The sequence below is a fragment of the Mauremys reevesii genome, linkage group 1, assembly GCF_016161935.1.
Source record: "Mauremys reevesii isolate NIE-2019 linkage group 1, ASM1616193v1, whole genome shotgun sequence".
Classification (NCBI taxonomy): Eukaryota; Metazoa; Chordata; order Testudines; family Geoemydidae; genus Mauremys; species Mauremys reevesii.
In genome coordinates, this window is record NC_052623.1 from 104,711,927 (window position 1) to 104,735,927 (window position 24,001).

General features: G+C 41.4%; 1 protein-coding gene across 1 annotated transcript in view; it reads left to right on the forward strand.

Annotated features, from left to right (window-relative positions):
• The window catches only part of ITGBL1 (integrin subunit beta like 1), a 216,250-nt gene that overhangs the window by 129,473 nt on the left and 62,776 nt on the right, over positions 1 to 24,001 (forward strand). The window contains exon 8 of the mRNA XM_039528318.1: positions 4,295 to 4,441. Within this exon, the coding sequence (XP_039384252.1) occupies positions 4,295 to 4,441 (147 nt within the window). The remainder of the gene's footprint in view (positions 1 to 4,294; positions 4,442 to 24,001) is intronic.

A 24,001-nucleotide genomic window follows, 5' to 3' on the forward strand; every position in this document is an offset into this window, starting at 1 on the left:
CATTGCATATGTTTTGTGCACCAAGGGACTCTACAGAAGCACACATCTTGCAAAAGCAACTAAAGGCAGCTTCAAAGGGACTTGACAAATTACAGTCTGACACTAATACTGCAGTATTCTGTGGGAATCTGACTTGACCTAATTAAGAAAAAAATTTGTAACCGCACAAGAACAAAATCATTTTTAAAAATAGCTTCTGAAAAGTTTAGAGTCCCGTTCCCCCTCCCCCGCTCCCCCAAGCATGATTGATCCCAAATCAAAAGATCACAAAAGGAGCCTAGAACAGTAAGAGGAGGCTGAAACTGAGATGGTGAAATGTAACCCTCAGGTCCTTTTTTCTCTACTAATGATAAATATGAAGATCCAGATTTCTTAACCACAACTATGTTTGAAAAAGAATGTTGGGACTAGAACTGGTCAGAAAAGGAGAAAAAAAGATCTGTATCTGTGAAAATGTTTTATGACTTTTTTTCTTTCCACTTTTTTGGTTGAAATTTTGATCAGCTCTAAGTGTGTAACACAAACAGAAAACAGAACAATTGAATTCAGGATATTGTCTATCTTTAGGACTTACTACTGTCAGCAGCAATTGAGTTTTACCACATTGGGATTGATTTGATTGAAACCAGGCTCCAGGCACAAAGCAAAGCTGGTGCCTGGCTAAAATCTGAGGCGGGGGCCCCTGCCGCGCCCCTGCGCGGTGCCGCCTGCCTGGTCCACGGGACACCCAGACGAGGGGACCTGCGACTGGCAAGACTGCGCTGGAGGCGCTCATCCGGCCGCGGCGCGGGACGGCCTCGCCCAGGCATGGCTGCGGGCAGCTCAAGCGCGCCGCCGGGCGCGCGGGCCGTCCCGCGCGCAGCGGGGTCCATCCGAGCCCCGCCAGGAGCGGTCCCTCCCTCTCATGTCATGCGGCGGTCCTGCGCTGCTCCCTGCGGCGCCTCCGCCGCGCGCGCATGACTGGCGGGGCAAAGCGTGAAGCCGCCCCTGATTGAAATGTAGTTATATTCCACTTGTAGAAAAAGCAAATAATTTGGTAAAAGTCTATCAGCAGCTAAGGATAAATACAAAAGAGGCTAACTAGGTTACAGGCTTTGCATTTGTGTATATTCAAGGCCTTGTTTATACAAACTGTGCAAACCCCTAGCTTAGACACAGTGCACCAATGTAAACTGACTTTCAGTAGTCTGACTTACCCCAGTTCAAACTAGGGTACTTTGCATCTGTGTAAGTCATTGCCAAAACCCATAATGTGGGAAAGCACTTAAAAAATTCAAGCTGTTAATTTTTGACAATATATTTACTGTTTTATGTCTGCAGTAAAACAGTGCTTACAAAGTGACTCACAAAGCATATGTGCTATGTTTCATTTCAAAACTGTTACTTTTTTAGGTTTTAACAAGTTTTTTTCAGTGTTTTAGTAAAAAATCCATGGGGGTTTACTTAGGTTGAGGAAAATCCAGGCAAAATGGCAAACCTGATAGACAATAAAGGGAGCTGAGCTGGTTCAAAAGTTTCTCATGTTGTTCTGCCTGCCTAATTGATAGAGGCAGGAAACCTTTCCTGTCCAGATTACTGGACTGGAATCATAGAAACCCTGTTGCAGATACGAATTTTACTGTGACTGAATGAAATGCCAACAGTCATTTCAAAGACTTTATATCATGGGAATTGGGAGCCCTGCTGCTAAGGCTTAACATCACAGAAAGGTAGCTCCCTTCAGAGATTTCACATTGCCTGGGGGTGATTGGCAATTTACAGTATTTCATGTTGCCAACTGGATGTCCTCTTTTAAAGAGTTTAATGTTGTTTGGTATCTAACTGCGTGATCTTCGCTTAAAGGTGTTCATTGTCAAAGGACTGTCCTCCTTTAAAGATAATCATGTTAACATCTGATATAGAAAGCAAAAACCAACAACAAAATGAGCCTTCCCATATGAAATCATCCATATTCACGTATAGACTATGTGCCACTGTCTTGTTAGTGCATACACAGCTGTGTTAGCAGGAGAGAGTCAATAAAGTGAATTAGCCTTTCAGAGATGCACATCTGGGCCACGGGGGCATATGGTCAATGCTCAGCCTGCCAGCAGGTGCACAAAAACAACAAGGGAAAGAAGAGCGGCCTTTGGCATTTTTAAATGAAAAACAATTAACAAACATAAAGAAAAATCACCTCCTGTGCACCTGCAGGATGGCAGATGGTCTGCTGGCCTTTCTGTCAGCCTAGGGAGCTCCTTGCCCCCTGCCTCCTCCAATTTTCTGCATGTAAACTGGTAAGTGCATACATTTTAGACATATAGTATTTGCAAGTGTAAACATTTCAAAGTAGTCAGACTAGATCTATAAAACATATGTGCTTATAGTTTGCAAGAAGAAAACCAGATGGGACACTGGACAAAAGAAGAGTAGGTTGGACTTAAAGCAGTGGGTTGTGACTGGCTGAGGTTCTTGGGAGCAGAGCTGGCCAGGGAGCTGGTCTAATGAAACAAGCATTTATGCCCTGTTTCAAACTTTACTCTGCTGCTGAAGAAAGATTTTGCTGATTGTCATGGGGGTGCAGTGTGTAATGGAGGGGTTGCCCCCTTTTCAAATCATGACATCATATCAGACATGGCCCATTGAGTCACCTCTTCTTGCCGGGACATGGGGTTTCATGGCAAATAATCCTCTGTGCAGCCCTGGCTCGCAGGGCAGTACTACTTCTGGCCCAATCCCTCAGGGGTGGGGTGGGAGGACGGCAGAACAAACAAACAGTCTGGGGTTCTTAACCTCCTGGCTGGGGCTGAAAATAATAGTCTGGGGCTTTGGCCCTCAGGGCAGGGCAGAGCAAACCAACAGTCTTTATCAATGATCCCCAGTGGTAACACTTAGTGGCAAGTGCAGGGTGGGGGTAAAGGAACCTGGGCCTACCCCACTCTACCAGGTTCTGGCCCAGGGCCCTATGAAGCCAGTGATCTCCTTATTGAAGATTCAAGTGTCAGCTCCCAACACATTCCTGTGTCACTTCCTACCCTTGAGTCTCCTGCGGGCTTGTCCTCCACAGGAAGCAGCTTGTTGTCTCTGTTGGCCTCCGAAACTGGGGGCCGAGGTTCCCTGAACTACTGTCTTCTGCAGTCTGGAGAGCTGACGGTTCTTCAGCAGGAGCCGGCTGCTCCCGTCCATCCTGTTCTTCAGCCAGCCATGACTGAATTGACCAGTTGCCTTTTATCTGTTCCTTTCATCGAGAGCATGTGCAGCAGGGGCGAGAGGGTGTGGCCTCTTCTGCCAAAAGTGATTGGTTACCCCCGCCTGACCAGTATGGGGTTTATACACCCTGTCACTCTGATGCTCAAGCTTTCTTTGCCCAATGCTTAGAATATTTTGTTCTGCCAGGCTTCTGCTCCTTTAAGTGATTGATGGAAGAATCTAAAGAGCAAGTTAGAACTTTCTCTGCTGGATGTGCAGAGGAGATTTAATTGGATCTTCAGTCTTGCTCTCTTGCCTCCAGTCCTTCAGATAGCCCATGATGCTGACCACAAATGAGTGGTTGATGTAGGCCAAGGCAAATTGTATTCATCATCACATAATTTGCATATCCATTTTTTAAAGCAGAATATACCGAAAAGTAGATCTACTTTTTTAAAATAATTATTTAAATATATTGTAGAAATGTGTGATTTTGATAAGGGATGAAATATTGAGTATGCCGTGAACTTCATATTCTTTTTCTATGTGACATGGCATATAATATTGCAATTGTCAGTAGATGGAGTAAGGGTCTTGTACTGCAGTGAGATTTACAATGTGTTTATATGTGCATTGTGGGTCATAGTAGTGTTGAACTGAAAGTGTGTGCAGAACAGAGGGTATTTGTGTGCAGGTAAGACTGAATATTGTGATGGTAGTGAGATAAAGCATGGAGAGTGGCCTTGTGGTGAATGTGAAAGTTGTCTTATGATTGCCTTGCTACTAAGGGTTTTCATTGTTGTGAGAAAATAAATGTGAATGTCTTGTGTATGAAGATTTATACTATACATCAGATGCTACAGTATTTTCTACGAAAAGAAAAATGATTCAGTGGTCTAGAAACTATATGATAACACAAACAGTGTGGCATCCATTATTATTACCATACCGGAAATATTGATTTTAGGTGCAATGATTTGATTATATTGAACCTCTTCCCATGGTAATTATTTAATAAAATGGAGTTTTAGAAATTAGAGACTGTGTTTATTGTCATTAGGCTTTAATTAATCTATTGCCCTGATTGAGACTGACTTAGAACACTTTAATTCTATTCATTGTAAAGGTCACGGACAGTGTAATTGTGGAAGATGTGATTGTAAAAAAGGATGGACTGGAAAGAAGTGTGAACATCCACGTTCTTGTCCGTTGTCAGCTGAGGACAGCTCTAAGAAATGCCAAGGAAGCTCTAATTTACCTTGTTCCGGAAGAGGTAGGTGAAGATTATTAGGATCTTTGTCATGCTCTCATAATATACTTCTGATTACAATTTTCTATTCATATATTTCTTGTTTTAAAGAGCTTGAACTTTCCTTCTTGTGCATGAGTCATGTCTGCATGATTTATATTGTAGGATGAAGGGAGAATAGGAGAAAGAGTACTGTACCTGTTTTTTCCTGGCATCTGCTGCATTCTATTATATTTCACTTTCTTCAGTATGTTCAGTATGTTTTTGTAGAGGAGATTTCAAGATCGCTGCTATTAGTTCTTTGGTGAGGATATATTTCGAGTATAGGCCTATTCTTGCACCCTCTGCTTGGACAAAACTCCCACAGAATTGAAAGTGTCATGTCTTCAGCTTGTGTAAATTGGTATAACTCTATTGACTTTGATAGACATATGCAGATATGCACTGACAGAGGATCTGTCCCACGGACTGCAGGATTGAGCCCTATACAATAATTGGTCTTGACAGCCATTTTCTAACTGCCTGCTCACTTTTCAGTTGCCTTTTCAAAAGCTTTGACTAAAACAATAATTTATTAACAGACTTTTATAAAATTAAGTATGCAGTTTCAGGTGTGTAGTTGAGACAATATAAACAATAAAATCATCTAAAAGAGAATGGATTCCATTCATTTTGACTTATCGGAATATGAAATATGATTCTGCTCTCAAGAGACTAGAACGGTAAATATAATATAGACTTTTTTTAGAATCGGTAAATGAAGTTGTTATGAAGTCTGCCCTCTATAGCATTTGCTGGAAAAGGACTAAAGCTGCTTTTGAATTATTGCTCAAACCTTAAATGTCATTTAATTTATGATTGCTTCTTTCACTAATACTGTCTGCAATAACTGGGGTCAAACAAAGGTCATAAGCTATTCACCCAAGTTAGCAGTGCCACATTGACATTTGCCTATGTTTTTCTTTCACAAATGAATAGCTGTTATTAACAGTTCTTGTGCAGAACTAGTTATCTTCTACAAGAACTAGGAGTTATCAGCTGCTTTTCATCAGACTATGACGGAAGAATGTTGACCTTTTAGAAGAGAAATAGCTGTCACAAGAGGAAGTGCCTTTGGTTGTGCTGGAAAAAAATGTTTTCATTTGGCTGGGTTAGGAGGTTTTGAATATTACTAATATATTACACATGTGCAGTCAGTTAACAGAAGGAACGTCTACATTGCAATTAAAAACCCATGTCAACTGACTTAAGGTCATAGGGCTTGGGCTAAGGGGCTGTGTAACTGTCATGTTGACGTTTGGGCTCGGGCTGAAGCTCAGGCTTTAGGGCCCTATGCAATGGGAGGGTCCCAGAGTTCGGACCTATTGTTACCTCAGTTTCCAATCTGTAAACTGGGGATAATGATACTTCTCTACTTCACAGGGGTGTTGTGAGCATAAAAATCCGTTAATGATTGATTTTGAGGTGCTCAAATACCGCAGTGAATGGGGGCATATAAGCATATAGATAGAATAGAATAGCAAGAAAGAACTAGATGCTAGAAGGTGCAAGGGAATATGGGGCCTGTAAGGAGATTTTATGGATGTAACCATGGGATTGCCTCCATCGTGTAGTAAACTACTCCTGAAATTTAAAGGTCATTGTGCTGGAGGACCTGCTTAAACATCTTTAATATAGCGAGGCTGCTTTCCCAACCCATTATTGGTATCAGTATATGATTTAAAGGAAATGTGTTTCCTGGAATGGAATACCTTACAAACAATTTAGTTCTGGGAATAAATTTCTTCTTGAGACTGGGTTGAGTTTTAAGAGTATTACATTTTAATTTTTTGTTGGTTTTTCAATCTGTCCCTTTTCAAACTGGATTTTTTCTCTTGTTTCTGATATCAGAGATGTCTTGACTGGGATTTTCAATGGAATCAAAGAGAGTTAGGCACTCATATCTTATTGAATTTCAATTGGATTTGGGCACCTAAATCCCTTAGGCACCTTTAAAAATTCTTGCCTTTGTTCGTGGTGTCTGTACATTACTATTTTGCTCACTTTCTTGTAATGTTTCTCTCTTAGCTAGGATACAAGGAAAATAAGAGTAAATGTGCACTGCTGTATGTAGCAAATTATGTATACAATATCTTAATTTAATGGGAATTTTGTTTAGTGAGACAGTTTCACTCTGAGTTAGAAGAGGGGACCAGGAGTCAAGAGATGCAGCTGCAGTTTGTTACAGTGCCACTCGCTGAGTGTCCTTGGGGAATCCACTCTCTGTGCCCCAGTTTCTCTGTTAGTCAGTGGGGATCATGATACTAAAACACTTTAATATTTTTGGATGAGAGGTGCTAAATGAGGACAAAATATTATGATTATTCTTAATACCACTTGCATCACACAGATAATTTACTCCTTAGCCATAACATGTAAGCAGAAAATTGTAATTCATACCCCTTTAAACTTTTATATTAAATACTGATGTGTCCTGAGAGTTTCAGGTGGAGAATGTTTAAACATGAGACGTTTTGTCATGATATTGGATTCCTAAGATTGTTCAACTACTGTCTAAGTGGTATTTTCATGTTAAAATGTGAAATGTAAGTTAGAAATGTTTTATAATTCTTCACTTCAATAATTGCCAAAGTAAACTCAGTTACTGGCTGAGGAGGCATTGAAGAAACATTCCATAGAAGCTTTGGCTGGCCACCTTGAGGTTTTAGCTTATTTTGCAAAACTTTCTGATTTGAAAATTAAAATCATAAATCTTCCAGCCCAAGAAAAAGAAAAAGGGGGAAGGGAGGAGAAAGGGAAGGAAATAAGCCTCTCATAAACCCATGTAAAGAGAAAGTACATTACTTTGTCTGAGACTAATATTCTGCAGGTATTTTAAAAAATAGGTGTATTGCGTATCCTATCATTTTATTTATAGTAGCTGGGGAAAAATGGGCAAAATCATCCCTTCCACAAGAATTATCTATGTAAGGGAATTTAAATATTCCTTAGAGGGAGTGAGCCACAGTCTCTTTTCATTGAGGGAAGATGCTTGTTTTCTCTTTCTCAGTTTCCCCTCCTATAAAATCAGGATATTTAGCTCACAGAAATTAAACCAACAATGTTTGTTGAAGTGTTTTGCAATCTTTGAATGAAAGGCAAATCCAAAGTCTGATGTTTTATTTATTATAGACTATTGTGATATGACCATGCCTATTACAACCTGCTTCAGACCAGACTGGTAGCCTGGGGGTGATTATCTGGGCTGCCATGTAGTAGACCTGAATGTGATTCCTGTTGTTTGTGCCTCAGCTATCAGTTTTTCAGTTAAGTGAGAAGGCTTCTGAGCTGGGGAAGGATGATTATCAGTTTGTCTTGGGAACAGCTGGCATTGCTATAGCTTATATTGCAACACTCATTGATTTCAGGGAGATTTTTCCCTGGGAAGTGGTACCTTGCAATGAGGGGTGGTGATCTTGGGTTCGTGGATTTATTTGTAATCAATTAAATATAGATCATAAAACTCATCCAAGATTACTTTTATAACTCATTGCTAGTTGGATGAATCAGTGGGCCTATATATTTAGTATGTATATTAAAAAAACATATTTACATACAGTGTAGGCTGCTTTATCAAATGAGCTTTGATTTTGTTTTTTTAAATTCCAATGGGTCTAAGTTTTGGGCTAAGTGCGCACGCACTCACAAAACTTAGTTATAGCAAACTGCTATTTTTATTATTCAAAATAAAGTGCAAGTTATTTTCTTGAGTGAGCAATAACAGAGAGGGCATCAGCCTTACAAGATAAGAGAACTGAGCAGTGTTGAGGCATGTAATATGCATCACACATTCAGAATGTGCAGAATTTAAGCTTTTATTTAATTATACGGATTCCTATCATCACAATAAGAGAATGAAAGAAAGAGAAAAAGAAGCACAATAAAAGAAAAACTTTTAAGCATCAGGAGTAAATAAATCAGGATCTCCCTCTTTTTTCCTAAAGATACCAAGGAACAAAAAAGGAATTAAGAAGGAAAATTAATAAACCACAGTTTGATAATTAGACTCAGTAACACTGATGTATGATTAGATTGTAACATTTCAATCTGCCCTGCTCTGTCCCAGAAACAGACCAGGGAAAGAACTGTGACTCTGAGTCACAGCTCCCTTCCTGGCTTCCCACTCACTCTAGGGGGAAGCAAACTGCTACTGGAGAACTGGCTGGCATGTTGGGAGAGCAGACCAAACACCAGGGCCGGCTCCAGACCCCAGCGCGCCAAGCGCGCACTTGGGGCGGCATTTTGCCGGCAGGGCGGCAGCCGGCTCCGGCGGACCTTCCGCAGTCATGCCTGCGGGAGGTCCAGCGGAGCCGCGGGAGGTCCACCAGAGCCACAGGACCAGTGGACCTCCCGCAGGCATGACTGCGGAGGGTTCGCTGGTCCCGCGGCTCTGGTGGCCCTCCCGCAGGCATGCCAGCGGATGCTCCACCGGAGCCGCGGGAACAGCGCACCCTCCGCAGGCACGTCTGCCAGAGGTCCCCTGGAGCCGCGGGACTGGCGACCGCCAGAGCGCGCCCCGCGCCGCGCCGCCCTGCTTGGGGCAGCGGGATTCCTAGAGCCGCCCCTGCCAAACACCACAATTATTCCGCACCGGTGTCAGCCCACTTCTTGCCTCCTTGTGTAGATGTGGGGGAGCAGCAACTCCATGGAGGATTCTCTCCCATCTGTGCTCTGACCCGTGATACAGATAACTTGTGCTGAGGAGTAAAGCGGCATTTCACACCCACTACATCGGGGTGGGCAAACTACAGCCCACAGGCCACATCTGGCCTGTGGGACCATCCTGCCAGGCCCCCGAGCTCCTGGCCAGGGAGTCTCACCCCCGGTCCCTCTCCTGCTGTCCCCCCTCCCCTGCGGCCTCAGCTCACTTGCTCCGCCGCTGGCGCAATGCTCTGGGTGGCGGGGCTGTGAGCTCCTGGGGCAGCGCAGCTGCAGAGCCTGGCCTGACCCCGCGCTCTGCACTGCATGGTGGCGGCAGCAGCGGTGGCATGGCCTGGCTCCATCCGGGCGGCGTGGCTGTAGCGCTGCCAGCCACCGGAGCTCCAGGCAGCATGGTAAGGGAGCAGGGGGGATTGGATAGAGGGCAGGGGAGTTCGGGGTGGTGATCAGGGGTTGGGGGTGTGGATGGTGGTCAGGGGGGAAACAGGGTTGAATGGGGGCAGGGGTCCTGGGGCGGGGCATCAGGAATGAGAGGAGGGGTTGGATGGGGCGGCAGGGATCAAGGGGCTGTCAGGGGACAGGGAGCAGGGGTTTGTGAATGGGGCCGGGTCTGAGAGGGGCCGTCAGGGAACAGGGGAGGTTGGATGGAGCCGGAGTCCCATCAGGGACAGATGGAGGTGGGGCCCAGGCCACGACCCCCTCCCCTAACCGGCCCTCCATACAATTTAAAAAAGTTTGCCTGCCCCTGCTTTACATCCTTGCATGCTACTGTAAGGACAGGTCAAAATTTTGCCCTGGTAATTAGATATCCTCTCATTTAATCAGCCTGATTGTTTTCACCTCCAATAGTTCCTCTCATATATAAAAGAAGAAAAAGAGCAAATGCTAGTATTGGAATTTAGACTCACGAGCACTAACTTCTAAACTCAGTCTCTCAAATACCTGCCTTGCAGAGTTATATCACAGAGGATCTATCCCTAGCTGACCTTATACGCACAGATTCAGTAACACCTTTAATGTTTTATTCACAGTAGCATTTTTTTATTTGTGGCAAAGTTTCTCAGTGCCAGGGTAATGGTTTTCATAATAAGAGGTTTCACTTTTAAAGAACATTATTGTACAAGGGGTGTCTGTGTTAAAGGAGAACACATTAAAAAATGAAACTCCACATCATAAGGAATGTCAGCTCTAAAGGAGGCAGCTTATCACTATCAGCTTTCTAGAACAAGACTAATGACTTTCATAACTTTATAACGGGGAGCACTCTGTTGAGCTTCTCTCTAAGGTTAAAAACAAGTGTCAAAAATAATAAAAAACCTCACAGAAGAGAACTGAAAGCAATAAGGGAATTAGCTTATTTCTGAGGAAAGCAGAGGAGAGCTTCTTTATAATCTGTTTTCTCTAGTTAGTCATCGTGCATGAGGGCAACCATCCTGGCAGTGACCCAAAGACAAACACCAAAGCTTCCTCTTGATATTACCTTTTACCATTTCAATCCCTGTTCCGTAATTATGTTTATTTACTTTACATGGGTGGTGAAAGAGACTGGTTGTCTTTAAAATGGCAGAAATCTCCCTTTTGCCTTTATTCTGAACTGGGTGTCTGAAAAATTAGTTTTCTTATCCAGTAGTACAAAATAAAATAAAAAATAATCATACCAGTTACATTTTCAAAACCCATTTTCAAAAGTTGAAAATCAATGGGGCTCAGGCATTCAGGTCACCTAGGAGCTCTTGGAAATTGTATCTACTGTGGATATCGTACAGAAAAAAGTACAAATGCATTTTACCTCTTATTTAAAAACTACCAGTTGACTGATACAGTGGAAGAACAACAGTGCTCAGTGCAATATTAAAGACTACTCATAGTGAATTGAGGCAATGAATCAGTCACGAGTGTAGCACTCAGCTTCCATAATTCATGGCATTAGCAGAATACAAACCCGCATAATCTGAAAGCAAAGTTTAGGGTTAAAGATCAGTGAGTTATACCGTTTAAAGCTATGATGATATAGCAACTTTCCAGGGTAGGAACAACATCTACCACAGTGCAGACTGGGGCTTCTCAGTAGTAACATTGCATAAATATTAAATACTAGTACCACTAATAACAATAACAGCCTTTCACACTTCTGAAACATGTATCACCAAAGGCTCAATTCATTTAAGATGTTCTGCAACTTCCAATGAGTTTTACAGTGCACAGCATTTTCTGAATCATCTCCATACACACACTGATATGAACAGATTTATACTACACTGGAAGCAGATGCAGTTATGGAATTGACTCTTTTGAGCTTTGAATAGGTGATCTTCTCTGATGCTTGCAAGTATTGTTGCAGATGAGGCAAAGTGACTGCTACAAGAAAATATAGTCTAGATCCTCAGCTGGTGTAAGTCGAGAGTTGTAACTCCATTGAAGTCAGTGGAATTATGCTGATTTACATCAGTTGAGGATCTGGCTCAATGTATTTACAATTTTTTTCCACAATTTTATCCATGCCGACTGTGATACAGAAATAGAAACTTATCACAGTAACCTAACACAGTCAATTTAATATATTCAGCTTGATGAGATACAAATATTTTTATAGCATCATAATATGTTTAACATTAAAAAACAAGTTTATACATTTGGTGAAACTGTGGGGCTATACATAATATAGTTAAACTATGGGCATTTCTATGGCACTCATTCTTGTAGTATCTGAACATGAATTAAATCTGACCATGCCTCTGCGAGGTAGGAAAGTACCATTATCCAGATTTTACAGAGACGCATAGAAAGAATAAATGTCCTGCAAAAGTTCACAAAGAATAACTGTGGTAAGACCAGCAAATTGAACCTCAATCACTTGGAACTCCCATTCTGTGCCTGAACCATGGGAGCTATTCTATTCTAAACCTACTTCTGCATTCAGATCCTTATTAAAGAATAAATAAAGGTAACGTTTGTACTTTTGCCCCCTTTGCTTGGGAATTACCAGATAAAACAAACAAACAAAAATCCCAGATGCATAAAGTCTCAGGCTGTCAGCCCCGCAAGGTGGGACTCGGGAGGTCAGCCCCAGGCAGCAGGGCTTGAGCGAAAAGCGACGCCAAGCAGCTTGGGCCAGCCCTACGTGGGGCTCCATTATCCAGGTCATTAATGAAAATATTGATTAATACCAGACCCAGGACAGACCTTCTGTAGGATCTCACTAGAAGTGTCCTCCCAGTCTGACAGCAAACTATTGATAACTACTCCTTGAATACTTTTGTTCAACCAGTTTTGCATCCACCTTTTGGCAATTTCATTTAGACCACATTTCCCTAGTTTGCTTATGAAAATATCATGAGGAAAGTGTCAGTCCCCGCCCCTCAAAATATATTTGTCATTTCAATTTGAATGGCTTGGAACTGAAATAATTGTGTTTGTGTTGAACTGAAACAAAATTTCTTCTTAAATATCAAATTATATAAATATTTCCATGAAAATACTTCTGCCCTCTTAGACATTTAGTTACTATAAAAAGAGAAAATCTGCTGGCACATAAGAATATGTAGCAATGTTCATAAGTGAGTAGGTCAGTGAAGTTACCACTTTACGCACTGCAAATGGCTTTCAAAGTCTAGCTGTCAACAGAGACATCCCCAATGTTCAATGCTGTTTATATCAAGGGATTTATTTTGGGCCCCTCTCCAGTTTTTCTATTTATTAATTGTTATTATTTGTGAGCTCAGACAATTTGATCCAGGTCTGCTTATAGCGAAACATACCTGGTTGGTATCTGGATATACCTCATGACCATATAAATACATAATCCTTCTTGCATTATTATAACCCTACCAGAATACTGAATTGTGTAATATGCACCAAGCAAACAGCAGAGCACATTAATTGAAAGGATGTTCCATGCAGATTGGTTGGTACAAAAGCTGGAGTGCATAAAGGAGGCAAAAGATGCAGTTCAGTGGGACATATGAGTAGACCAGGAAAGAAAACTGATTACATTAGCTGCATATGTAGAAAATAATTAAATGTAGATGCTGACATCTAAGGGCTTCAATCTCCACTACTTTGCTATTTGCATTTTCTCCTGTATAAAGTTGGTGTAAAATGATATTCTGAAACCATCTATGAAAATTAAGCGGGGGCAGATTTATGAAGAGTGATTAAAATGCCAAGGAATTCCTTTAACTTAATGCAACATGACAGGGGAAGGTTTGTGTACAAAGCCATTTATCTGAAGCTAGATGTTTTCTGTCTTTATTAATGTGGGCAATAAATCGTCTGTTATTGTACCTTTAAAAATTCAATAACAATATTTAAGACAAATGAGGATAAGTGCTGCTGTTTGTCCTTCTTGCCCCTTGCATCTCAGCTGCTAGATTAAGCACTATTAATATTTTTAATACAGCACATTCTTTGATGTAGTATTTACTTTTTTCAGACTGCTTCTGGAATTGTGAAAGGTTTTTCACATTAAGCTTATAATAAAACTAGAGAAGTGGGAATCTGGTAAATTTCACAGGGTTTATGATTTAATAAGAGATAATTAGCTTTGCTAATCATGTCCTGTTTTACTGGTATTCTATGGTTTGATTTAGGTGACAGACAGAAGAGGATGCCGACAGACAATAAAGAAGAGCTTAAACTTAAACACACACAAAATAATTTTCTAAATAGAAATGGCAAAAACAGACTGGCTGATAATATTCTGGGTGCTGACCAAATGGAGACTTATAGTACAAGCGCAGCATGGGTGAACTCAGACCCCTATTAGGATAGAAAAATAGGACAGTTTCTTTAAAAGAAATACATTTAAGACGTTTAGGGAAATGGTTAGGAAATTCAGCCACAGAACTGAATCTGGGCTGGGTGTACACCGTGCAGGCAGTAGTGGAAGGAGAAATGATGTAGAATGATTGTTTTCAACAAACTTTGTAAAACTATTCAGGAAATCCGCAGGGAGAATGACTGTCCAAATACCAACAAAAGGAGTATACATTATTGATGGTATCAATATATACCCCATAACAAGGTGGGTCCTGTGTTGCCTGATCTATTGATAGTATATTGATATTACTGATTTAGTTTCCCCAATTAGCACTCTGAAATTTGGTATGGTCTTGTCCCAAGATCAGGCCCAGTATTATCAAAATTACTGTTCAGTTGGGAGCCCCAGTGTGTATGGTTGTAACATTCTCATTTAGGAAATCACACAATATTTATAATAATTTTATTAATACAGTTTGCAAATTCACAAACTCTCTAACCCAGCAAGGCAGGTAGAGATAATACAGAATGAGCTGAGCACTCATCTATTTACACCATCCCTTGCAAAACAATCTGAAGCGTTATCATCTTCCCCCTCACCATCGCCACCATCACCAATGGTTGTCACCCTTGCATCTCTCAAAAGCTACCTGTCTCTCTCTCAGAGCATACAGGCTGGGATACAACTTCTATAATGTGTTACACTGATGCCACTATGCCTAATGGATATTCAGTACAGGTTTCGTCCTTTTTCCTTATTTGTAGTCCCTCACCTTACTTCTTCGATAAGTTATTAATCTTTTTACCTCAATCTTAAGTCAATTAGTTCATGGCATCCTTAGGTCAATTAGGTACCATGGCATCCTTGTGGTCAGATATCTGCTGATGTCCTTAACTAAAAATATCCCAAGCTTGTGTAAACTAGCATTTTGTGATTACCTGCTGGCAGTTAAACCATTACAGCATTTTATCTTGTGATATCTTATGATCTTCTAGAGTTACTCTTGGTTAGCCTTAATTAGTTTGGCTCTTCTTGTCTTATAGGCCTTGAGGCTTTTAGACTCACTACATTACCTATACCTGTCAAATACTCCACCTATCAAATACCTATATCTATCAGCTACACCTGAGGAAGAGAATTAAGAGGTTAAGCAGAATCTGAAAAAAATAGCAGATATGGCTGTACCAGACGAATTACTGCTCACTTGGCGAGATTTTAACACGGATACGAGATCAAGTCGATCAGGCTATGAGTGGATACTGTGCCCACAGAATCCAGAGAAGGCTGCACTTCTTGATATGTGTTGAGACAATCAGTGGGTGACTGACAACACTTGATTTAAGACAAGAGAAAGTAATCTTTACACATACCAAAGTGATGGAGTAAGCACACAAATAGATTCGTAGCTAACCAGGATGAACCAAAGGAAAATGGTTACGGATTGTACGGTTACTATAAGTGAAATGGTTGTATCCCAACACAAGCTCTTGGTGGTAATGGTCACGACTGGCAAATGGACAGAGCATGAGCTTTTAACCAGTGATACCCGCATCAGGATATTGATTCTGCACAGCATGACTGTGAGACAGTCGCAAGGTTTGCACCAAGAGATACAACACTCCTCTTCTGTGATTCCAGTCTGTGTATCTTTAAGAATGTGTTGATCCAAGAAGCTGAGATGCTATGTGGATGCGCTAAGCTGGGTAGATCATTGTCTCAAGAAGAATAGTGGGGGAACAAGGAGATGCAAAAAGCAGTATGAAATCAGAGAGAATCCAGAAAGGTGATGGAAAATAACCCTTTGGAAGAAGCAGTTGCCACCTACAGAGGCACCAAGCAAGCAGTCGGAAAGGTGAGAAACCTAGCTTTAGATGATCTGAATAAGGAGTTGAACAACTGCCCTCAGCTTGGCAAGAAGAAGATACATGTTTGCGCACATGAGAAACAAAAGGAAGGAAGATGGAGTGAACACACCATTCATAAAGAATGCATTGTGTGGTTCACACATGGCTACCCCACTGAAAAGGCCACAGCATATGTGCTAACTGACTGGGGGCCACTGAGGTTTGTGTGGCCACTCCTCTCCTCTTCAGGGCAAGTTACGTATCCTGCTTGCTGCTGTACAAGAGGAAGGAGTGAAGAGGTTCTTTCTATAACTTCTTCTCTTAATGCCACATCAACACACTACAGGGCAGGCTATGGCTAACATAGCTCTAGGAAACTTGGTGGTTAGTTCTACAAAGTAAGATGATGTGCAGTACAAGGACTTATATTTGGACAACACCAGCAGGCATTCCAGGTCACAAATATTCTCTATTCATTTTATTCATAATGTGGTAAAATGTTATAATAAGTAGTACATCCATTACATCCTTGCATGTAGATTTGACAGACTGAACTGACTTAATTTTTCCAGTGCTGGTAATTTCTTGTACAAAATTATACTTGCACTTAAAAATACTAAGCTGTGCACATACAATTGCCAACTTTGCTTCTGCACATGCAAGTTTCCTCATATAATTGTTTCCACATACACTTGTCTATTTCATGGAATCAATTTGGTTAACACATTTTGAAAAAACAGTCCTTTATTTCCCTATTTTAGATGTAAAATAGAACCATACCGTTTTATATCATGTTGAATACATTTATTATTTTCCATGAGCTGCAGTAATTAATTGGAATCTAGCCAATGTGTTTGTGCAAACACTGGGTTTTTTTTTTTTTTTGCTTTTCATTCCTTTTGGAATGCCTTGTACTATGTGAGCCAACCAAAAATACCGCAGACATTTCTTCAAGTGAGCCACCCACCAGGTGGACAGCACTTAAAACTACTGTAAAGCCTCTTTTATTTTGAATATCTGTAATGGCACAAGGGGTACACATCAATCTATCTTTGAGCTATTCTTCCTGTTATCCTAAGGGATATTTCAGTCTTTAGGTTATTTCACTCTTGTATCTTTGAAACTCTTCAGGATGTTTATAAATCCTGACGTCAAGCCAGGTAGAGCTTCTTAAGTGATCTGAAGCAGGATCAAGCATTTACACAAACCTAATGCACTATTATTTTTTAAGCACTCAGTGTCCTACTTGCTAAGTGTCTCATTCACAAATCATTATAGCACATTCTATGCGAAAGGAAAGATACTCCATTGCAAGCTTCGCACTAGCTAAAAACATTGGTGTAACAATGGTTTTAGCTAGTGGGAGGCTTGCAACGAAATACAGTTTTTCATTAAGCATTCTCAACAATATACTCCTCTGCCACACGGCAAGCACCCACCATCCATCAAAGATGTTGAAGTACTCCACAGCTATATTCAGCTCACTATCAAATCAAATGGAAGAGACAGACTAGTCAAGGATTCAGAAGGAAGTCTAACACAAATTAGTGTCAGTCCACTCTTTGATTAGGTAACGGCAATTATGATATTTATAGCAATTCACTACAGGGAAATGTTCCAAAATTGAAAGTCTGCTTCCACTTGTGCGAAGCTTTGCCTTGAATTTTTGAGTGCCAACTATGTTCTTCCAAATGTAAACAGCACAGATTACAGAGGTTATAATGCCAGCATAAGACTGTGGGCTATTATACTGTATTAATACAGTATTGATTTTTCAAAAGCCCCTAAGTCAAATTGTGCTTAGGCACTTTTGAAAATGTACCCATAGTGCACAAGTACACAATACCATGCCATGTACATCTGTGCCATATGTCAAATAAGTTTTGACACTCTCTTTTACATCAAAGGGGTGTCAGATTTAATACATATTGGTTTTTGTCATATGTTTTGTATTGTGCTCTGCAGCTCTCTGCCTGGCTTTGACAGGATGCCATGGTCTAGCTAACACTTGAGCAGTGTGCGCAAATGAGAAAGCCAATCATGGTGCAAGACCTGCTGGTAATCATGGAACAATCAACATTTAGGAAACAACAATTGTGGAGTCTCCTACTGATTTTAACTGCCTGATATGAGTTAAGAATAGTTAATCAGGGCTAGATTACAGAATAGACTGTGTAGCTTTGGGCATGTCAGTCTCAAGATATTAGAGAGACAGGTGGGTGAGGTAATTGTGACCGGATCCCGGGGGTACAGCCTGGGACTGTGGACCACTGTGCCCCCTTAACTCTCTCCAGCCTGGGCTGTCTCTCACAATGCCTTGCTAGAGACAAGCAGCAAACCCCTCCAGGTGCTGTTATCACTCAGCACAACCACATGTGGAGCCCCATAGCTAGCAATGATTGCATGAATGCTCCCAGAGCCACTCATGAATCACACAGAGAAAGGCATCAGAGCCAAATCCCCCCAGCTCCCAGCACTGTACCTCAGGAATATACTGTCTTGCATTGCTCAAGATGGTTCACCACATCATTAATGGAAAGTGAATATACACCAGCCTTTGCAAAACCTGAGCAGATTTGCCACACACTTTATACAAACTCACTGGTGAAGATAAATAGTTAAACAAATTTATTGACTATGAAAGATTTTAAGTGATAGGCAAAAAGTCAGAGTTAATTACCAAAAGAAATAAAATATAAGCATGCAGTCTAAATTCTCAACCCTATTAGACTGGGCAACATCTAGATTAAGCAGTTTTCCTCACCCCACAGGATATTGCAGTTCATATTACACAGATTTCACCCTTGAAATCTGGGCCAGTCTCCTCAGTTGGAGTCTTCAGTGTGTCCTTGCTGCTTGCCGCATAGGTGGGAGCAGGAGAAAGGCTCTGCATGTGGCCACTGTGTTCTGTTTTATAACCTCAGGCCCATGTGCTTGGGAAGCACAAGTCCAGGCATGTCTGGGGGCATTGCTGAGTCTCCAGGCAAGGTTGAGCAATTCCCCTGGTGTGGCCTCATGCAGGTGAGTCACTGAATTGTAGCTCCCTTGCTGGACAATGGTTGTTGATCGGTTGTTTAACACGCCACCTGAGTGTTGGCTACTTTCTTTGCCGTTGCCTTTGGAGAGCTAATATCTGGCTGATTCCCCAACTTACAGCATGTTTTAGTGACCACCATGCAACACAATTCTCATAACTTCATATGCATTAATGACATACTTATATGGATAGATAAATGACTTTCAGCAGATCATAACCTTTCCCCTGATACCGTACAAGGCATGCTTTATATGCAAGATCCACAATTATATAAAAATGAGGAATATGGGGGTTCCAGAACACTCCCTCAAGGTATAGAATGTCACAGTAATATCTGGGTGACCATATTTTCCCTAAACTGAAAACGGGACACCGAGTAATCTGCAACACCAGTCAGCTCAGGCCAGCAGTGGTGCATATGTTTGCAAAATTTGTGATGACATCAAGCTGGGAGGGGTTGCAAAGCACTTTGGAGGACAGGATTAGAATTCAAAACAACCTTAACAAATTGGAGAATTGGTCTGAAATCAACAAGATGAAATTCAATAAAGACAAGGGCAAAGTATGACACTTAAGACAGAAAAATCAAATGCACAACTACAAAATATGGAATAACTGGCAAAGCGGTAGTACTACTGAAAAGGATGTAGAAGTTATGATGGATCACAAGTTGAATGAATCAACCATGTGATTAAACTGCTAAAAAACCTAGTACCATTCTAGAGTGTATCAACAGGAGTGTTGAATGTAAGCCACTCTACTTGGCACAGATGAGACCTCAGCTGGAGTACACTGTCCAGTTCAGGGTGCTATACATTCAAAAATATGCAGAGAAGTTGTGGAGAGTCCAGAGAACAGCAACAAAAATGGTGAAAGGTTTAGAAAACCTGACCTGTGAGGAAAGATTGAAAAAACTGAGAACTCTTAGTTCCAAGAAAAGAGACCTGATAACAGTCTTGAAATACGTTAAGGGCTCATATAAAGAGGATGGTGATCAATTGTTCTCCATGTCCACTGAAGAAAGGACAAGAAACTAACTAATACAAAATTGACCCTGCTGGGTCTTTCCTCTTGCAAGGCAAAATCCTTTATCACCTAGGGGGCATTAAAGGCCCTAAATGCAGCACAGTCCTAGTGGTCTGTACCACTGTGTGCTGTGGTCAGCGGTGGTCTTCTCCATGGCACTGCAGAGAGAAATTCAGTGTAAGAGCCAGGGGAAACAGGTGTTTCCAATATGTCTATGGCTATGTGGTTCTACTGGCCAAAATGCCTAGGTGGGGGAGTGTAGGCAATGGATGGTACTCCACTAACTAGAGAAATAATTCCATTTGCTCCAACCATCATGGAGATAGCATCTGTGCAGGATATTTACTTAGGGCAAGGTCTTGATGTCCTTTCTCATGCTGGGTAGCAGGGGCGGCTCTAGAAATCACGCTGCCCCAAGCAGCGCGGTGCCGTGCGCCGCCCTTCCCCGGTCCTGCGGCGGGTCCCCTCTTCCCGCGACTCCGGGTTGAGCTCCCGCAGGCATGCCTGCGGCAGGTCGACCGGAGCCCGGGACTAGCGGACCTCCCGCAGGCATGACTGCGGCGGGTGCCGTGGTCCCGCGGCTCCGGTTGACCTGCCGCAGTCATGCCTGCGGGAGGTCCAGCCGAGCCGCGGGACGAGCGCCCCCTCCGCAGTCATACCTGCGGCAGGTCCACTCGTCCCGGGCTCCGGTCGACCTGCCGCAGCCATGACTGCGGCAGGTCCACCGGCCCAGCCTCCCGCCCTCCGAAACGGCAGGGGACGCCCCCTACATTTTGCCGCCCTAGGCACCAGCTTGGTTTGCTGGTGCCTAGAGCCGCCCCTGCTGGGTAGTACCTTGCTCCACAAGTAGTTGCATTGATTTTAATGTGCTATTTGAGAAGTAAGATATTACTCAGTGTGAGTAGGGGTAGCAGAACATTGCCATACGGCATTGCACAGAGGCCCAGGCTCTGCTGCATACCTTGCAATAGCTGGACCGAAACATTTTCACATGATCACCAGTTTTTCATTGCTTCTTATTAACTTTCAAATGAACTCTGACAGCAAAAGGAATTAATATGGATTTGGGATGTTGCAAATATAAGAAGAATACTAGCACTTGGACCTTTTGACTATATATTAGTGCTTGCCTGCATTATGTCTGGTTTTGATTTAATTCCTCTTAACATTCAAATCAAACTGTACTTTAGCTGAATTATTTATTGTGGTTAGCAAACAAGATTTGACTGGCTTGATTTTCCTCAGTTCATGTCTCTATCAAGAATATAGGAAAACTGCTTGTGGCTTATCATTAGTGAAATGAAACATAATGTGCTTCTGGTCATATTTTTTTTAAATCATGGATCCTTCCATTGAAAATTTTAACTCTGACTTCATATTATTTCAGTTTATTGCTGAAGTGTTATGATCTATTTTTATTCAGTTCAACTTGTTTTGGTCTGATACTTAAAACTTGTCACAGTAAACAGGAAAAAACCTTTCTTTTTTCTTGCATCAATATGTGTGATCAAAGTGAGGCTGTTACTCTGAAGGCAACATTCACCTCAGTGGACATTACACTTTTATTGGAAAATATTTACTAAATTTAGCACTAGCTTCATTTATTATTTCATATCACAGATGGGGAGATATTGGTTCATACCTTTCTGTGACCTCTGCTGCTGATTCACTAGCAACTTTAATATTAGGTGCCATTGATTTCAAACACTTACATCATGATAATAAATATATCAACTGTAGGTCATGTTGTTCTCATATATATGATGGATTGACTCCCATCATTGGCCTACACTCATCAGTGACATGTAACTAATTTTGAAGAGCTCACATTTTGGACCACAATATCACTGTATCTGCTTACCTCTTTGTGAAGATACAGATGAACGGTGATTGGATTGTGAACCTCTAGTGACAGTTCTACAGCATTTCAAGTAATCTGCTAAACCAAACAGAAAAAAGGAGGTGATGATGAGGAGATGAATAATAAAAAGTACAAATGAGGGGTTTCTTTTTGTATTGTAAGTTTTAATAACTCTTTGAAGAATGAGAGGTGGTGATGGCAACCAAACAAAAGAAAATAATGGAGCCAAAGAAAGACTACAGTATATTACACATATAAATGGATTGATTAAAATTAATCGTTTTTCTGAGTTCTTAACTTAGATGCTTAACTATGAGCTGTTGCATCAAAGCAAATTTTCAAGAATTGGTGTCTTGCGGACCTACTTAGCATGGGGAAAGATTATTTAAACATTAATAATTTTTTACTTAGGTTAGCTCAGTGACTCCATGGGTAGCAAATACCAGGTTTGAGAGCAAATTTGTGACTCTTGTTCTTTCGAGTAATGGTATTTGGGGCTGTCATGGAGATAATTGCCATTAGTCTTCGAGGTAGGGAGATTGTGTTGTACTAGCCTTCAGCCATACTACTTTGAGTTGAGATACTGTCAGATAGATGGGACAAGGCTTTTGTAAAGCCCGAGAGAGTTTAAATAGGTGGGGGGGGAGGTGAGGAGGAATGCACTATGAGAACCAATCTGCTAGCCTTGTCCCCCCAGCTAATAGGGAAGTGAGGAGGTACCAGCTGCTGTCCTTCCAACCATGTGCTCGCACATCTCCCCCCTCCCACTCAGGTGCTGGTCACATCCCCTCCTGCCCTGTCAATATCCCCCTCCCCTGAACTGTCTGCAAATGTGTGTGTGTGTGTGTGTGTGTGTGTGTGTGTGTGTGTGTGTGTGTGGAGGGGGGAATTATTTGGCTCTTCTTTACTGCATATGTGTACAGCATCTGGGACAATGGGGTTAGGCTCTGGAATCAGAGGAGCATCTAGATGCTTGTGCAATACAAGTAATAAATAATAATAACCACTCAAACTAAAGCCCAAATTGTTCTAAATGAGATCTCACAGTAAGTGACTTCATGAAAACAATGCTCACTAGTATAGACGTGAATGGTGACTGCCATTTTCACTCGAATTCAAAACTGAATGTACTTGGGTCTTGCTCTTGCCCTTGTGGAGCTCACTGTCTCTGAACCTCTGAGTGATTGAGTTTTACTTTCACAAAGATGGACAAAGTGAATTTTAAGCTTGCAAGCACAAGTATAAGCTAGGCCCTGGCTTGATGTATTGGGGTGGCAGAGTTCCTCAAAGTCCTCCCCAGAGTCCTACCAATTAAATAAGCCAGACAAGGACCTGAATGCACCCTGTACATGAAATTACGCTGTCAATAACACATGCCACTAAATGCAATACACTTAATTTATTTGATAGGGACACGGCTTTGGGAATAGTGTTCCCAAAACCCAGAGGCAATTTAATGAGCCAGCCACGGATCTGAGCACACACTTCATAGCAAGGACCGTGCATGCATAGTTGCTCTGTGTGACTATCATAAGTGAAAATTAAACCTGTTAATGTTAAAATTTATGAATACAACTTTTTAACTCTGCACCTGTCTAATAAATCTTACAGCACTCTAATTTTTCTAGAAATGTGTGAATCAGTAAAGATATGTTTTGTAAAGTTCCTTAGTATTGCTCCTCTCTCTGTAAACTGCTTCCAGTTCTTGGGAGAGTAAAAGTCCTCTGTAATTTCCTATGAGCTATGCTCATCTAGTCAGGGAACAGAGAACACAAATTCTGACAGTACACAACTGGTCACAACTAAGCAACGGTGTTTTAATTACAAGTATCAGAGTGTAGCAAAGTGTTTGTACTCAGTCTGTAGAGAAAAGAACTCCTCTGAAAAAGGGTCAGGTAAAATAAAATAAAAAATAAATTAGAGGAAATTATGAAATCAGGAGCTACTCATGAACTTTTGGTGAGCTGGAAACATGGCTAAATTAATTGGCTAAACTATTTCTTGTGAAATACTTGCTCAGCCCTGCTAGAGCTGAAATGCTCCATAACCTATTACTAATTCCCACAGAGATTCATTCTTTTACCTAGTCTGTGTCTGCATAGTGTCTGTGAGTTATCTGCAATTTTTGCAAATATTTTTGGAATATTTTCCCCAAGATTAAATTGTAACTGTTGGTATTCCTAATCTAAACTAACATTTTTTCCTTCCCTATCTCATAAAATCTGAATTTGCTATTTTTAAAATGGCTTGGATTTTCTTGGATTTACTCCTTTTCTCCAGTTCTATCCCACACAAACCCTAATGTATGTGATTTTTAAAAAAAATAATAAACTATAAATTGTTCTCCTTCAAATCTCTT